The sequence below is a fragment of the Lepisosteus oculatus genome, chromosome 17 (assembly GCF_040954835.1).
Source record: "Lepisosteus oculatus isolate fLepOcu1 chromosome 17, fLepOcu1.hap2, whole genome shotgun sequence".
In the NCBI taxonomy this organism is placed as follows: domain Eukaryota; kingdom Metazoa; phylum Chordata; class Actinopteri; order Semionotiformes; family Lepisosteidae; genus Lepisosteus; species Lepisosteus oculatus.
Window position 1 is genome coordinate 3,258,104 of NC_090712.1, and position 18,575 is coordinate 3,276,678.

Below are 18,575 nucleotides of genomic sequence, written 5' to 3' on the forward strand. Positions count from 1 at the left end.
TAGGAAGACTAAAGTGCTTGGTTTATTATAGGGTCCATATTGGACTCGCCATGTGCAGTGCGCTTTAAGGTTACACAGGTCCTCAGCAATAAACGGCTATATTGTTTAAGAGTGGAGAAGCTCAGTGTAATGTGTTCCTGTGCAAACAGGCTTCCCTTTTGATCGGTACACCTCAGTACTGTGTGGAGGTAACGGTGTGCTGTTGCTCACAGGTGGGGGCCTTACATTCAAGAGAGGGACTTTCGGAAACCTAGGGAAGCTGGAGACGATGATGTCTGTGTGCTACGGGCGGGCTGAGGACCTGGTGTTCTCGGGAGCTGCAACGGGGGACGTCTACATCTGGAAAGACACCCTGCTGCTGAAGACAATCAAGGCCCATGACGGGCCTGTGTTTGCCATGTACTCCCTAGACAAGGTACAGGAGACCGCTGAGATCAGCCTCTCGTCACTGAAAAGGGTCTATGATGCAGGACTTGTATGTGAGCGGCCAATGACAAAAATACAAACAGAAAAGCAGAACAAAACAAGGAGTCCTGAGTGGCCCATGTGTTGGGACCCTGTACCAACCTTTTTACATTACTTCAACCAGTGATGTGCCACTGTTGCCATCAGATTTTGCTTTATGTCAGAAAATCCTTTATGTTCCTTTTAAATGCATTCAGCTGACCACTCCAATAATCCTCTTACTCTTGTGTTACACTACTGTTCACATGGTTGTAGGAGTAGTGAACTATATAGTATTTCCACTAGTTGAAGTGAGAGCCTAAGGTGGTCACGAGAAAGAGAAATCTAAGGAACAGGCCCAGATGTTTCTCCAGTGATGGAGCTGAATTTCCCCTGGTGCTGGTGGGCTTGGTGTTACAATTATAGACGTATTACCCTCACTAAGCAGACCCTTAACCTAGCCATCGCAACATTGAAACCTTGGGCTGAGCTGTTACTAAGAACCACTAACCAGACCATGAGAAGAAACTGAGAGCCATGCTTGTCCTTTTCCTGCACTTGCTGCAGTAAACCTGCTAATTATCAAGTAATTAGCTGGTTATAACAAAATTCTACTTAGGTTCTAAGGGCTACAAGCTAGGGTTCTCCTAGTAGCCTTAATAGAACAAATGAGAAAACTACAGCCAGTAAGGAGATGAACAAAATTATTTTACTAATGAAAGACACTTTCATAATATAGGCATATCAACCCCTTTAATGAGCACAACACTAATCCATATTAATCTAAATTCATGAGCTCAGTCTGTTTAAGGTGCATTAGATAGCCTGCAGGTATTTTTCTAAGCTACTGAAGAATAGCTGTTTAAAATATATTTAGATATATTATAATCTGTCCAGATACAGAAATTAGTAAATATGGCAAAATCATTATCTGGTTTAATTAACAAACACAGATTCAAAAACACTTTGCTAATTCATATGATCCAATTTATTTTAGAGCATTTAGAAATGTATAAAATATGAAACTACACAATACAGTTAAAAGTAACTGGGTATTCAGAAGCAAATGTCTTAAAAGGTGAAAATAATTATTTTAATAACATGCAAAATGAGATAACAGTGGTTCACATTGAGCATGCATTCCCTCGCCACCAATAACAGCACATTCTAGCCAAGGATATCTTAATTTACCAGAAATGTCTTCATGTGCAGTAAAAACTATTAAATGCAAGCTGTGTAAAATTCACAGAGAGACCTCTGTCTCCCAAAACAGTCTTTCTAGTTTGAAACTTAACTTCTGTAGCAAGTCAATTAAAGTTAGAGACTTTCTCTTAGTCCATTTACTTAGACGTTAAGCCCTTGAAGCCACAATTATAAAATATTATTAAGTGTGCAGTTTTATCTTGTACAGTATGTTTTGTAGGATTGGGCTACTAAATTCTAGCTTTTAAGTTTTGGCTGTGTTTTAGGTAACTTAAAAACAATAAACTGTAATAATAGATCATCTTTTTTTAATCAACAATGAGATTTCCTCTCCGTTGTTGTCTCGTGACTGTTATAGTAGTAGTGTATAATAGTAGTGAGGACCCTAGGCGTAGTCGATATAACAGTCTGAGGTCCGAAAGCCGCAGGTGAACAAGCTGGTGCAAAAGTACAGAACAAGAAGCGGAGCCGGAAGCCGTGAGGAAGCCGAGGGTCGAAAACAGAACGAGAGCAAAAGTACCAAACCATCACCAGGAGACGTAGTCGGAGAACAAACCAGGGTCAGGAAGCCAAAAACCAAGTAGCAAGTTGTAGCGAAAATGGAAGTAGCTCTAGCCAGGAAAAAGCCTAATTCTGAGCACAGGGGAGAGTGTGAAGCAGCATTAAATAGGCTGGGAGAAATGGGCTAATTGGGGACCGTGCTGGAATGCGAGCTCGAATGACGAGTCCCCTGGGGGCGTGGCGTTACAGTGACGTAGCTGATTCTGACCAAGTAGAACTAAAGATAAACACAGCGCTCCATGTCACCGAATAATAATGACGAGGTGAAAATCAGTTTAATAGTTCACACAGGATCCCAATAATACAGAAAAATGTCCCTGTTTTTTTTTTTACAAATCTTACGAGTCTTAATCCAGGAGATGAGGTGCAGAAATATCTCTCCATATGTGTGTGCCACTCAGTGTTTTAAACCTTTTTTTCATGCACACAGGTTTCAGATTCTAACAGTTCCCTGAAAAACCAGCCCATGTGCTTTCAGCAGCTATGATAAGGGTGTTAGCTGCAAGCTTGTGCCGGGAAGCATCCTACCAAATTAAATCAGGACACCTGTCTGCATTTAACTTCAATATGTAACGTGAAGCATCAAAGCACACCGGGATGTTTTTTCAGTATTTTCTGCCAAAGCCGTTTATGCTCAGAGAACCGCCATGAAGTCTTTGCTGTGCAGACTGAAATCCGTTTGCCTAACCCTAACCACACAGCGCCGACGGTGCTCTCTGTTCTCCAGGGGTTTGTCACGGGAGGCAAGGATGGAGTGGTGGAGCTGTGGGACGACATGTTTGAGAGGTGTCTGAAGACGTACGCCATCAAGAGAGCTGCCTTGTCTCCAGGCTCCAAAGGTGAGCCTCCGGCTTAGAGGGAACAGACAAGGTTCGCCGTGACGTTTAAAAACACATTTATGAGTAGAAAAGCAAAGCACAACACAGCATGTACAGATGCCCTAAACCATGTTTCAGACTGATAGAGCTGATACATTTGTGGTGTTCAAAGTTCAAAGTTCCTCAAAAGGTGTTTGTAAGGCGTTTCAAATATTCATTTTTTGAATGTTAGAGAACCTTTAATAGGTTCATCTAATAACGAAAGAACAAGAGAAAGCTTTCAACTGATGAGAAACATGTGGCCAGAATCCTGGCCCTGAGTCTAGTGTATTTCAAAGGTACACAGTAACTTGTAAAACCTCCAATTTCCATCACAAAATAGACACAATTTCCAGGTATTGCCATATTCTGTGATTCAGAACAAGGCAACAAAACATCTGGTGACGTGATGCAGCCATATGACTGTAAACAAGCAGGCTTGTGAATACATCTCTTTTAATCCAATAGAAATACTGCTCTCAATTTTGAGATGGTTTTGCCGACAAATACTACTTACTTTTTAACTCTGTATGCAGATCACGTTGGAACATTTCTGCAGAAAAATGTCTGCTGGACAACCTGTACTTATTTGCTTGTACATCACATTACATCAGTCATTACAGTGACGAGTGAGCAGGAAGGGCTGCATCATGACACAATTTGACACATAGTGAGACCAAGGGTTTGCGACCACAACTTACAGCACAAAGTTCACAATTTTGTGCTCAATTCTGATTTTTTTATATTTTTTTCTGAACTGTCATTGAATTTATTTTATTACCGAGATTTAATAACCGTACTGAGAAATTGGAACTGCAGTTCCCCTTTAATTCATAATTATGAGAATTAGGGTGTTATTATTCCTCATGAACTGGTATTTAGCAACAAAGAAATCTACATGCTTCAGGCTGAGGAAGACAGTTATACAGTTGCAAAAAAAAGTTTGTGATCCCTTTGGAATTACCTGGATTTCTGCATTAATTACTCATAAAAATGTGGTCAGATCTTCAACTAAGTCACAATAATAGACAAACACAATCTGCTTAAACGAATAACACACAAAAAATTGTCAATACTGAACACATCGTTCAAACATTCACAGTCTAGGTTGGAAAATGTATGTGAACCTCTAGGCTAATGACATCTCCAAAAGCTAATTGGAGTCGGGTGTTCCAATCAATGAGATGAGATTGGAGGTGTGGGTTGGAGGTACCCTTCCCTATTGAAAAGGCACACAAAGGTTGGTTACTGACAGACTCTACTCATCTCAAGAAAGTGAGATCTATGCCCTGATCAAAATAAATATCAGAGGACCTTAGAAGAAGAATTGTAGAGATGCATAAAGCTGGAAAAGGCTACAAAAGCATTTCTAAAGGCCTGGGTGTTCATCAATACACAGTAAGACAAATTGTCTAGAAGTGGAGGAAATTCAGTACTGTTGCTACTCTCCCTAGGAGTGGGCGTCCTGCAAAGATCATGGCAAGAGCTCAGCATGCAATGCTGAAGGAGGTGAAAAAGAACCCTAGGGTAACGGCAAAGGACCTGCAGAAATCTCTTGAACTTGCCAAAGTCTCTGCTCATGTGTCCGCTGTAAGAAAAACATTGAACAAGAATGGTGTTAAGGGAAGGACACCACGGGGGAAACCACTGCTCTCCAAAAAAAACATTGCTGCACTTCTCAAGTTTGCAAAAAACGTGCAATGCAATGTCTGGAGGAAAAAAAGCACTGCATACCAACAGCAAAACCTCATCCCAACCGTGAAGCATGGTGGAGGGAGCATCATGGTTTGGGGCTGCTTTGCTGCCTAAGGGCCTGGACAGTTTGCTATCATAGAGGGAACAATGAATTCAAAATTGTATTAAGACATTTTACAGGATAATGTCAGCGTATTGGTCCGTCACCTGAAGCTTAATAGAAGTTGGGTGATGCAACAAGACAATGACCTGAAACACAGGAGTAAATCAACAACAGAATGGCTTAAACAGAAGGAAATTTGTGTTCTAGAATGACCAAGTCAGAGTCCAGACCTCAACCCAATTGAGATGCTGCGGCATGACCTGAAGAGAACTGTTCACGCAAGGAATCCCAGCAAAATCAGTTAACTGAAACAGTTTTGTACGGAAGTATGGTCTAAAATTCCTTCTAACCATTGTGCAAGTCTCATCAGCAGCTACAGGAAACGTTTGGTGGAGGTTATTGCTGCTAAAGGAGATTCTACCAGGTTCTAAATACAAGGGTTCACATACTTTCTCCAGCCTGGACTGTGAATGTTTAAACGATGTGTTCAATATTGACAAGAAGAGGTAACATTGTTTGTGTGTGTTTAGTTTAAGCAGATTGTTTGTCTATCATTGTGACTTTGATAGTTGAAGATCAGACCAGGTAATTCCAAAGGGTTCAAAAACTTTTTCTTGCAACTGTATATTAAATAAAATTAACTTAGAAGAGGCAGAAGTGTAACAGGTACAAAAAGCAGTTAAGGTAAGCACATCTTCAGGGACTAATGTTTTTTTTACAAATTGCACTGAAACAAATTTATGTTTTTATATCCGATAAACTTGATTCTTCCACAAATCGCTAAAAACAGGTGTAAATAGCCATTGACTGGAGTATGGCTAATGTAGCACCAGAGAGAGAGTCTTTATTCTCCCCACGGGGCAATTAGTTTTAACAGCTGCAGACAATATAAAGAAAACACAAACAATACACGTGCACAAGAGAATCATCTGTTGAGCAACGTTACCACCACAGGTATAAATACAAACTTAAACCTGTTTGTTTGTAGAATGGAAAATCTATATCTGCCTTCTGAGGAGAGTAATTGAAATTCACAAAGGGTGTGAAGAGTCCTCTAGGGTGGAATATGCTTTAAGCAAGACTTGTAACTGCTAAATGTGGGATAGGGCTTAAAAATCAACGCCAGTGAGAACAGCAGTGGATCAGGGCAAAAGTTAAAGCAGATTTGGGGAAAGACTGATAAAATATGATCAACAAAACATTTTAAGGTTGATATTTTGTTATCTTCCTTCAGAAACATAGATGGAGTTGCCCTTTTATGGAGATAGAATTGACATTTACCTCAAAATTGAATTTACAGTGCGGAACAGTCCCTTAATACTGTGAATAAAATATCTACCATTTCCACTGATCCTCTGCTGTTGCAGGTTTGAGTGGTTTGCCTGGGGACTCGTCTAGCAATCAATTGCCATGCCTTTGGTCCTAGAGACATTTAATTTCAAATAGTTTTCTTCATACCAAGTGACTAATCCATCTGCAACGGGCCTGTGGCTTCACTCATCTGCTTTCAGCACACGAACAATAACCGAGTTGCCTGCAAACATAAACACATCATTACGAGTCGACTCGTAAGGGATTTTGTGTTGTGCCAGATTTGTGTATAGTCAAATTTTACTTCATAACCCTTATAAGAACCCCTACTAGCCTCTTAACGGTGATTCAAGATATTACATATCAGTATAAAAACGTCAAATAAAATAAGCTGACTGTATAGGCTCACTAACTAGTTCTCATAGGCATGCTTGATGAATTTTTCAGAGAAAACTTTTCAATATTATAATATTTTAATATTTATTTATTTTCTGGAGCTGACCGAGTACGTTGAAGACGTGTCAGCTGCGAGTCAACTGTATGTGTCATGAGTGATGATAACTCTTACAATCACTTGTATACAGAACAAGGAGTAAGGGAGACAGCACACATCCAGTACAAATCTATAAATAGTGTAGCACAGCCAAACCAAGTAATTATAGACTACTAGTCTTGCTTCTTTTACATGTAAGGTTTGAAAATGAAAAATATAACAAAATTAGAGGATCGTTGGCTTAGCAGTAGAATTCAAGAGGATAGTCGGACTAACAAGAAATTGTTATCTTGTTAGGGCTCTTTGAACAAAGCATGCGATATGCTATATTTAGGGGGCTTGGGGAAAAAAGGTCCTCATAAAATATTGATTCAGGAATTAATAGGCAGCATACAAAGTACTGCATCTCTTTGGATTATGGAATAGTGAATGGAAAACAGAGAATGCTTCAGCGCAGATGCAAGAATATAAGTTAAATTGATCTGCCTGACATTTCCCTTGGCCAGTCACACCCACGGCTCCTTGTTAAAATGACGGCTCCTGTTGCTGGAGACGTGGTCTGCTGCTCGTTACCGGCTTGTCCAGTGTTCCCCGCCTCGCTCTGTCGCCAGCCGCTGTTTTCTCCTGCGCTCACAGCTTCAGCCACCACTCTTGATTGACTCTGATGGCAGACGTGTTTGAACAGCAGGTCCGCTCTCCAGCTCTGATAAGCGAGCTGAACAGTCACACTCCATCTTGCTCCTTTTTAGAAAAAATCCCCCCTCCCCCTCCCCGATAGGTGCATGTCTTTGGCTGCACACCAGTCGAAGAATAGGTCAATGATGTTTTTGGGAAAAATGAGGTGTTGTTGATCAGGCCAGGTAGCTCTCTGATGTGTTTAACTTTCTGTTTTTGTGTACAATCACCTAACAACAGAGCACAGCATCTACGTATAAGTATCTAAGCATAAAAACAGCAAATAAAAGTAAATAAGGTACTTTAATAAATAAGGTAAAAAGTACATTTCCTATGCTTTCCTCTTCTCACTTTACTTGTTTCATGTAGTGCAATTTTGTGCTAGAAAATCTTTTTTTTTTTCCCAAAACACTCTATGATTCTCCCTTTGCTACTTCGGTCTGGGTTTTCAATCCATCAAGCACCAAATCTCATATTTGAATATCTGCAGTCTTGCACATTATTTATGATATGGTAGAATGTTCTCATTTGTTCTAATGTGGAAGGCGTATTAATGTTTTATATGTGGTTTACAGCAGTGCGGGTTTCGGGAACAGGAATATCACCTGCTGTGCTAACTGCAGCAGCATAAATACTGTACCTTCTGGAAAGACTGTTTGCACAAAGGTGTACAGAAGCTAATTAGTGATAACACTGGAAATGGAACATTAAAAATTAATGCCGCCTAACTTTTGAAAATGAGAAACCTTTTTAAAGTTGCCACTTTTTAGGAGTCATAGCAGATAATGACACGAAGAGAACCAGAAGACTATTTGTAAACCTGCAAATGCAGATCCTGGGTTTTACTGCTGTAACACATTAATAGATCAGCCTTCTTGACACATCATACAAAGAGAGTGCTCTTCAGAGGAAACAGGCTGAGCCACGTCAGCGTGTTTATTCAAGAAAACCAATGCTAGACCACTTGACATGACTGTCCCTGATGTCTTGTTATTCTGTACAGGCCTGCTCCTGGAAGATAATCCCTCAATCCGTGCCATTACTCTCGGACACGGTCACATCCTGGTTGGAACAAAGAATGGAGAAATACTGGAAATTGATAAAAGTGGCCCCATGACCCTGCTGGTTCAGGTAAGCAGAAAGGAGCTGCTTTCCTTTGTTGTTGTTTCTTCTCCTTCTCTTTTTCAGCTGGCTTTTCAAGATGGACACAGTTGTTTGGTTACAAAATAAGAATAAACAAGAAAATAAGAAGTTTACAGACAAGAGGAAGCCATCCAGGCTATCAGATATGCTAGATGGGCCTAGATGTGATTCCTTGTCAAACAACTACTCAATTTCTGAATAGCAGTGACACAGGCTTGGTTTTCTGAAAATTATTTCTTGCTTTGCTTTCTTTCTACAGCAGACATCTCACAGATGAGAAGGCTATTTGGATGTTTAGGAACAAGTAAAGGTTAACTCCAGGCTGAAACATAGGAAAAAGCTCAATTTTCCAGTTGTCTTTGCAGCCAGTGTATGCCGACACAACTCCCCACTTGAAACTCTTTGGATATTTAGCATATCCTTGCGTGTCTGTAATGTTACAGATCCCTCAGGCACACATCTTTTTTTCATTTACTGATTACAAATTGCCAGAAATTTGTGTTATACCCTGCCAATCTAGAATAGCCAGTTGTGCTTGTCACCTCCCAGGAGGGTCGTACTCTGGAAACTTGCAGACACCTGGCAGAGCTCGGTTTCCAGCTCTGTGTCTTGAGCACCTTTCCCCAAGAAACCAACAGAACAGCACAGCCTTGGTGCATGGAAAGAGCTGAGAGGTCTCCGGGGGAAGGAGATAGGGAACCATTATATCCCGATGGAGGGAGAGAGCGGAAGTATTTCGGGACCTCTGGGAGTGGCCCCCTTTTCAATTGCAGTCAGACTGAAAGGAACAGGTTGAGCATTCGGGCTAGAATCTAAAAGAAGTCTTGTGATTTTTCCTTTGGACCCGGTACTCTCTGACCCAGTCTAATGTTCTGCATTCTTTCGCTGTACCTGAGGACCTTGGTGTTATCTTAGCACTGCTACTGTTAGTTCTCAGTGTGTGAAGATCGTGCCGCTCCTGCTGAGAGACTCCCAGCCTCCCTGTTAGAATGCCTTCTCACGTAGTTGTTTCCATAGCGATCTGACAGACTGTTGCTCCCACTGCTTGAGGTGAGAGCTGGTTGTGAAAGTGACAGGTCTGTGTGTTTTTAACAAGCGAAGCAAAGTGATTATTGCCTATCAACACCTGAAGAGTGAGACTCTTCTTAGTCCTTATCCTGGTTCTGTTTGCCAAGTCTTATTTCTGCTGAGACCACAGTGACAGAAAGAAGCTGTTCGACTGGGGTGCTGGGGTTCCCCTTGTTAATTTGAATGGTTGCTTATCTTGGGGTGCACCTGCAAGAGTCATGGAGGTGCCCTTTTAGCCATCACTGTTTTATTCCTTTATTCCTTTTTTTTGGTCTGTGTCCCAGTTTCAAGCTTCCATTTTTTTAATTAGCAATTTGCCGCTCGATTAACTAAATCAGGAAAGACCGTCTCTGCAAATATATTTCAGGCATAGAACCAAGATAGGCATGTTTATCAGTGTAGCACAGGTTTCTCTTCCACTGAGAAACTTTTCAGAGCCTGTGAAATAGTAAAAAGAATTCCGAAAAGCATGCATACAGTAGGTGAATTTGCATCAGCTAAGAAATGAAAGAAAAACAGACACAGACAGAAGACGCTTCTGTCTTCTTCATACTACAGAGTTGCTTAACATCTCAACATGAAGACTCAAGGAGGGATGGAGAGGTCAGGGTCAGTGAAGTTGTAGGTTCTTGCTGTGATCCTGAGAAACTTAAATGAAGGCTGTCTTTACACACCATTGAATGTAGTAGTTTTGCTCTTATACAGTATGTCTAAAAAAATCACATACAGCATATTAATCACACTGGTTACTAGAGCATTAACCAATGTACAGTATTTACAAGCATATTATAATAAGTGTCAATAGCCAGTGGTGTGCAAACTGAGCTTTCTGAAAGAGAATGAATGTGTCTCTCCAGGGAGTCATTTTCAGTATTTCAGCTGGTGAGCTGCTCTTGGGATTTATACCAGTTGGCCTATATACTGATCAGTGCGATTAGACATTATTATTTTGCAAACAATACAATTTTCTATCGAAACACAACAAATGTGCCTATCTTTAACCATGAGAAGTAAAAGTAACTTTAGATTTGATAACAGAAAGCTTCCTATAAGTATCCATACTCCATATTATTTGTAATCACAATCCTGGATGTGAAGCGTCATAGAATGCAAGTCTCACAGTGTTGAAGGCAATGGCTGTGTGTGTGTGTGTTGCGTTTGTCCAGGGTCACATGGAAGGAGAAGTGTGGGGCCTGGCAGCTCATCCCCTGCTCCCGATATGTGCCACAGTGAGCGACGACAAGACCCTGCGCATCTGGGAGCTCTCCTCCAACCATCGCATGGTGGCAGTGCGCAAACTCAAGAAAGGTATCGATCTCTGTGGCCCTTTGCTGCTTGTCCCACGGTTTCAGTAAAGGAGGTCAGCACAACTGTGCTGAAATTGATGAAGTCAAGGTGGTGAAGCATGATGGTTTTACAGATGAAGAATATCAGAGGCACAGCAAAACAGAGAAAACCACGGCTCAAGGTGAAGAAAATAAACCGATGTGGATTGAAATCCATGGCATTGTTTCTCATAAATGTCTTCAGCACTGTAGGCTGAATGTTTCTTTCCATGAACACAAACTAATACAGTGTAGTACTGATGCCTGCCTGCTTGCCTCAGATGTTTACTACAGTATTATGGACTTTCTGGTCCTTGATCCACTTCCTGTTTCTCTTCATTTCCTCTTTGTGAATTGTCCTGCTCTCTTCTTCATTTTCCTGACCCTGCCTTCCAGGTGGTAGATGCTGTGCCTTCTCCCCAGATGGGAAAGCCCTCGCAGTGGGCTTGAACGATGGCAGTTTCATTGTAGTGAACTCGGACACTCTGGAAGACATGGTGTCCTTCCATCACAGGAAGGAAAACATTTCTGATATCAGGTTTTCACAAGGTGAGCATTGTCGAGGTCTTCACTTCGCCTGAGGAAGTCGCAGAAGCAACATCGGTTCCACCTCATTTTAAAAAAGGAGTGACATCATCTTTCATATCTGTGTTAAACATAGCTGAAAGAATATTAACAGCTTGGCTTGCACAAGCAAGGAGAATCCTTTATAATGCATATTGCATTATCTAAGATGAAGCACAATAAATCATAACCATCTTTCTGACCAATGAGTTGCTCGCAACCAAATGAGCAAGATGGGTGAAATCTCATTTGTGACCTTTTTCACTAAAGGTTCCTACTGTGTTACTCAAACAAAACATTGAATTGGCTTCCTGATTTCTTCAAGTCCAAGTATCATTGTTGGTGAATGTTCTGTAGCGGACAGAGTAAAGAGACACTTCAATCTGTCTTGGTCTTGGGAGAGGCCGCTTTCCCAGCATTTCCAGTCTCCTCATGTTTGTGCGGAAGGTCAGGATCTAACGTTCCCCTCTTATAGCATCTCCGTTTCACCAGTCCAGTCCTAAGCGGACAAAGTGATTCAGAGTAAATGAGCATGATGCATACAAATGCCAAAATGTTCTTAGCAAAGTGAAGGCAGTGCCCAGGGGATGGTTAGTCAGGTCAAAGTGCCACACTGGTGCCAGGAGCTGCTTGGCCGAAGATTATTTTCAATGAGACTTTGTTTGTTTTTTGTTGGCCTCACTCGTGACGTCCCCTTTTTCCCCTAGATGCTGGAAAATACCTAGCAGTGGCTTCTCACGATAATTTTGTGGACATTTACAACGTGCTGACCAGCAAAAGGGTCGGCATCTGCAAAGGAGCTTCAAGCTACATCACGCACATAGACTGGGATACCCGAGGTAAGACCCCAGAGTGCTGGGGGAGCTCTAAGATCCAGACATTGCGGGTTCAAGCCTGGGCCGTGTCACTAGCTGACTGTGACTGGGGTTCACACAGTCGGCTGATGTTAGGGTTGCCGGATGAGTCGAGTGGGATCCTGTCAGAGCAGGGGGCCGTATCCAAAGCCGTAAATCAAAAGCCAAAGGGAAAGCACAAGTGTGCCGTTCCAAAACACTATCCAAAGCCACGGTTCAGTAAATCCAGGAGTCCGAAAGCCGGTAAATGTGAGACCAAAACAGCAAGCCAGAAATGTAATCCCGAAAACGAGGTCAAAGAGAAAACAAGTCGCAAACCTGGAGTAAGAAGACAAACGATGAAGTACCGAGAATCATCAAGAATCCGAGTACCAGGAGCGAGCTTCCAAAATACTGAGCCGAGAGTGAATGACTAGAGCATCATTCACTCCTAAAATATTTAGCAAAAATGTAGCATAAAATAAATAAATTTAGCATCCTAAACTAGAGAAGAGCTGAGGGTGCGTGGGTTAAACGGGACAGGTGAGTGGTCAGGTATACCTGAAAGGTCTACGCTTTCTGAAAGGGGCCGTACGGGAAACCGGGGGTGTAAGAGCTGAGAGCTGCTGAGGACAGGGTGGGGACTAGCCAGACTTTCTCGGCTCACAGAAACCCAACAAACCCCAAAGCCCCGCAGGTGCTCGAAACTTCTCAGTGCTGTCAGTGAGCGACACGCCTTGCCTCCAGACGGTCCTGTGGTGCCAGTGATGTGTTAAAAGATGATTAGGTACACGGTGCGTATGTCAGAGGAGTCTTTCTAGACTACCGCATTAATCCCCATTCTAGCTGTGAGCCACAACGTGAAAAACACAGCTGGCCGTTCCAGACTGGGTGGGTATAAAAAGTAATAGAAACTGCATTTCTAAAATAAAAAACAAGAAATGTGGGGCTCTTGTATCTAATGGCATAGTTCCACATCAGACGTTGTAAGAAGGAATGCACAAAAGAAGGGGAGTGACTAGGGTGTGGCTTTAGCTGCTGGATGGGTGTCATAACAGTGAAGTCATTTCCTGCAGAGCTGTTTCCCTGTTGTTTATTAACAGGTGAAGGCAACCGAGTCCAAGATCTGAATTTGACCGCCAGTTGTTTGATGTTGTTATATAGGCATCCTCCCTGATGTCACCGCAATTTCTTATCATTCTCGAAGTTCGGGGTTTGCATTATAAGCAGAGGCAGCACATTTGTCCTCCTTCCCTGCGGGACAGCAGCAGGCTTGTGTTGTTTCAGACTGTTGTATACAAGACGAGAAATAATGGGAACTGGCAAGACAAATGCATTCATGAGATGCAGCATGGACAGTGGATTGCTTTTTATTTTAAAATTCGTTTTGCTTTGCTCTGATGCACACAATGACCTTATTTTATCCAATGCAGGTAAATTATTACAAGTTAATTCCGGTGCCAAAGAGCAATTATTCTTTGAAGCCCCCAGAGGGAAAAGGCAAACAATCCGGCTATCTGAGGTAGGAGAGAACAAAACTTTACAATCTCTTTTCTTCAACCCTTTAAAGGATTACAAATCTGTGGTATTGCATGAGACTTTCTCATTATGTTTCTTCTTTACTTTTATTAAATTATTTGTCTTGGATAGATTACCTGTAACATGCACGCCAATCACCAGTCAAGTCCTTCTGCTCTCCTTCTGCTCTCCTTTCTCACAGTTGGGTGCTGTAATTAAAAATCAGGCATCTGTATCATGAAGCAGTCACAGGGCTGCAGCTTTAGCTGTGGGTCATCTCTAACTGTCCTTCAGAATCTCATCAGCTTCTGCAGCTCGGTCATGTACAGGGGACTATAAAATGAAAAGTCATAAATCAAGTGTTTTTTTTTTAATATTTGTATGTAATATGAGAGGACTCAGTCATATATTCCGAAAAACAGTAGACAATTTCTGCATCACCCTTTTGAAACTAAAAATCTCTACGCAAAATTTTACTTAATTGTATTTTATTTTTCATTGTAAATGTGAACTGTGAATGGTGGTAAATAGCTTCTGAATGTCACCTTCATAGTGAGTCCAGAAATGTGCAACGTCAGATTCAGTTAAATGGGTTGTATTCTCACTTTACATAACAGCCATGGGTATGAGAGCCTGTGAAGAGACCTAGGGACTTAGAGACTCTCCTGCTAAGGCCTCTTACATTCCTGGGTCCTCTCTGACCTCACCTGGTCTGTACAATCCTGCCCTAGATTGAGAAGATTGAGTGGGCCACTTGGACGTGTGTGCTGGGCCCCACCTGTGAGGGCATCTGGCCCACCCACAGTGACATCACAGACGTCAACGCCGCCTCTCTGACCAAAGACAGGAAGCTGCTGGCCACCGGGGATGACTTTGGCTTCGTAAAGCTCTTTACCTACCCTGCCAAGGTGACAGAGCACACTGATCAGCACTGCAGCGTCTGCAGTTAGTAGGGACTCAGTTCCCAGTACAATCCTCTGGCTACAACCTATTGCAGCACTGAGTCTCATTGGAGTGTGTCAGTTAAACCAGAATGAGCGAGTGTTGATTCATTATTAGCAGTGCATGCTTCCTTTCAGATTGTATTACCTGCTTTTAGATATAGATTAAAGCTTATCTAGAAACCCCTTATTTGCATAAGGCTTACAGAAATATGAGGTAGTATGTTTAATATACTGTAGTGCACCACCACAAAGAACCAACCAAGTAAAGAATTATATCTGTTATCAGTCTTGATTTAGGATAGATTGCTTCCACATCACATCCAGGTGGATCCTGCACATTGGTGGTGGTGGAGGGGAGTCCCCATTACCTGTAAAGCGCTTTGAGTGGAGTGTTATTATTATTATTATTATCACTGTTTTCTCTGCAGGGACAGTATGCCAAGTTTAAGAAGTATGTGGGCCACAGTGCCCATGTGACTAACGTGCGGTGGTCCCAGGACGACTCCACGCTGCTCACGGTAGGGGGTGCCGACACTGCGCTCATGATCTGGGCCCGAGAGCCTTCTGGCAACAAGGAGAGCAAGCACGTGGACAGCGAAGAGTCCGACACGGACACCGAGGAGGACGGGGGTAAACACCGAAACCTGCGTTCAGTAAACAAGCATTGTCATGTGTGAAGGTGCATCTCAATTACACTTTGCAAAGCCTATCCCAAGGTAAGGTGGTAGTTTTAAAGGCGGTGGTTTCTGAGGTCTGGTTCAGTACTTGTTAAGTGAAGTCTAGGGTGTTGCAGTACCAGCATCCCGCCACCAGAGGGCACCCAAACCGATAGCACATACCTCATCCACTCTGGGGAGGCGTCGGTTAATCAGACCTCGTTAACTCATCACCCCGCCTCCCCTCCAACCTACTTAAACCCTCCTCTCGGTCTCTTCCTTGCTCAGTATTGGGTTAACACCTAGGGAGCCATGCATCCTGTTTGCCTTTTTTTCTTTTTTGTGGCTCAAGGAGTTTTGCCTGGACTTTGAACCCCTGATTGCTGGATTCTCCCTCAGATAATTTTGTTTTCCAAGACCTTTTGGTTTTTGATCTGTTGCTTGTTTGGACTATGACCTTGGTTCTCCCCGTATACTCTGCTTGCAGATCTTCCAGTTCCTTGTATCCACATGGGGTCTATCCCCTTACTTTCAGCTGCTCTCAGCGCAACATAGGGCTTGTTAGCAGGTGCTACTGTCAACAATAAGCTATGGCGTATTGTGGAACACGAGCAGCTGGCACCCTGGGAATATGGAGATTACTGAAAGATGCCATTAGATGTCCTACAGTAAATAGACTTTGCAGGACCAGCTATGGACAGAGACTATATTGTGACCTCTCATGCGTTTCTTCCTGTAGATAGATAAAAACTATTCCTTATGACTTCACTAGGAATAATGACACCCAAGAATAGGGAGCAAAATTTGGCTTAACCTGCTTGGCTGAGGGCTGACCTCCTGGCCAGGGGGTGAGGAGGCTGGGACCCCCTGCAAAGTGAGGGGTGACCCAGGATCAGCTGCAGAGGTGGAGATGGGCTGGAGGTACAGTATGTGAGGGAGAGAAGGGGATCATGTATAGTATTTATTGTGTTTTAGGAGAGGAAATTAGTCAGGAGTGATAGCTAGTTACTGAAAGCCAAGTCTGATTGAACTTGGTTGCTGTCATGCTTCCTGAAACTCCATTAAAATAATTTGTATTTTTAGTTATTTTTCATACAAGGGGTTCAGCTGTTCTTGAACAACTTATAAAGCAGAGTCACTTAGGAGCAGAACTCCACAGGTCTATATTTTATCTGAAAGATATAGCACGAATAACTGCTGACCGTAAGGCAATGTCACAGACAGAGCTGTAGCTGAAATAGAGAGATCTCGGTCCCTGTTTCCAGTCCAGTTCACTGAAGACTGGACCTCTTAGCCAACTTACGTCACTGTGGGCCACAAAAAAAGTCTGCAGCACACGGCTGGTATTGATTTGAAGACTGCTTTACTTCTGAAACCTTATGACCGTATGTGCTTTCCTAAGGACTTTATCATTGCGGCTGCAGATTCTCTTAAGTGCCATTCTGCTGGGGCTGCGTGAAAGGGAGCCATTAGCGGAGCTTTCTAACGAAGGCTTTTGACATCAGGAGCAGTTTGCCTTTGTGAAATATGAGTTTTGGCACAGCCGAGACAAAACAAAAATAGAGCTTTTCCGATGCACTGCTGGAGGGTGTTAATCGTGTCCATGTCTTGCAGGGTATGACAGCGATGTTGCCCGGGAGAAATCTGTCGACTACACCACTAAGATCTATGCAGTTAGTATCCGGGAGATGGCTGGCACCAAGCCTCACCAGCAACAGAAAGAAATGTCTGCAGAAGAAAGGTACATTCCTCATGCTTCTGTAATCCATTCCAGCTTCTCCAGAGACTCTTCTTCCTTTCCGGTCCCACTCAGAATGGCAGGTGTCCTCCTGCCTGCCCATTCTTGACATGCATTTGTGTTGTTAGATCCATGAATACCATGGTCTGAAAATGGCTCCTGAAATTTTTTTTGCAACACATTCTTGCGTCACTTCGCAAAGCCATAATGTGAAGGAATCGCCTGTGAAGGCAGGAGCAGTTCATTCAGTCGATTTGGCCACTGTAGCTTAAACGTCCGCCAACTTAAAATGTTTGACTGGAAATTCGCATCAGTCCATAGTCAATTTTGACTTTATGCTGCCATCTAGTGGTAGTAAAATTGTTTCTTTTTTTAAGAAAGAAGAGGATTTAAAGGAAACTAAAACTGTTGGAAGCTATTTTTAATGATTTCTTCAGAAGCAGTTATTTACATCTTGTTCCTTACATTACATCTTGTTGTTTTACTGGAAAAGAATGGGGGAAAAAGCCTTCTGGCCCAAGTAAAACTTCCCCGGTAGGAACCTGCACTGTCCAACAGCTGTCTGGAATACAGTAGCTCCTGCATGATTCGGAAACTGATAGAGGGGAATGCAGTGCGTGGTGTAACACACGAAGCTGAGAGTCCAGAGCACAGCCTGACCACTGTGCTGAGACTTAGCTTTTCTATCTTCCAGTTAGTTGTTTTGTTCTAGCAGGGGTAGGGGGGTTATAGTTCTGCCAGTTAAACTCTCCAGTATGGAGTCCCCTGTTTCTAGCCCACCGGATTCCCCTGTGTCCATGCATGCCAGCCGGTAAGAACAAAATGAGAAACCACAGCCAAACGTGTGCTCTGTGTCTTGTGCTGTGATGCAGTTCAATCCTTTCTGCTCATCCGATGCAGATCGAGCAGATCTTTCTCTGACCCCTCTTCCAATGCCTTCCTCTAGAACTGCCCCCCAGCGCTCCAGCAGTTTCTGGCATAGAACAGCAAGCCAGTCATTCCCAATTTCATGCCACTCCCTGCAACTCCTTGCCACATATGGTAAATGGGAAAATCCTGGGTTTAAGATCATAGGCCAGGGGCTCAGCCTGCACATCAGGCAAGAAAGCTTTACAGGGAAATCCATGCACAGGTCCCTTGTCGGTAGTATACATTTTTGGCTTAAACAACTAACTGTCCTACAGAAAATACCAGATTGTTTCTACAATGATCATTACAGAATACATCATGCTAATTTCTGTTGTATAGTTGTTCTTCAGTTCCTTAAATGTGAAGTTAATGTATTGATTTTAGTCAAAGTGTAGTTAAAGCAAAATATTAAACGGCAGCTTCTACATACCAGCCTCATGAATGAGCAGCGACCACAGTTCAATTTGATAAGTGTTGAAATTGGGTGGTTTACAAATGCTGACAGACACTGTATATGATTGACTTGTTGGCAGGG

General features: G+C 42.6%; 1 protein-coding gene across 3 annotated transcripts in view; it reads left to right on the forward strand.

The window, feature by feature from the left end:
* LOC102686846 (EMAP like 6) overlaps nt 1-18,575 on the forward strand; it is a 118,146-nt gene that overhangs the window by 71,141 nt on the left and 28,430 nt on the right. For all 3 annotated transcript variants that reach the window (XM_069179827.1, XM_069179828.1, XM_006638417.3), the window contains exons 19-28: nt 213-415; nt 2,936-3,047; nt 8,346-8,473; nt 10,720-10,861; nt 11,275-11,427; nt 12,150-12,281; nt 13,709-13,797; nt 14,525-14,701; nt 15,166-15,367; nt 17,008-17,134. In XM_069179827.1, the coding sequence (XP_069035928.1) occupies nt 213-415; nt 2,936-3,047; nt 8,346-8,473; nt 10,720-10,861; nt 11,275-11,427; nt 12,150-12,281; nt 13,709-13,797; nt 14,525-14,701; nt 15,166-15,367; nt 17,008-17,134 (1,465 nt within the window). The remainder of the gene's footprint in view (nt 1-212; nt 416-2,935; nt 3,048-8,345; nt 8,474-10,719; nt 10,862-11,274; nt 11,428-12,149; nt 12,282-13,708; nt 13,798-14,524; nt 14,702-15,165; nt 15,368-17,007; nt 17,135-18,575) is intronic.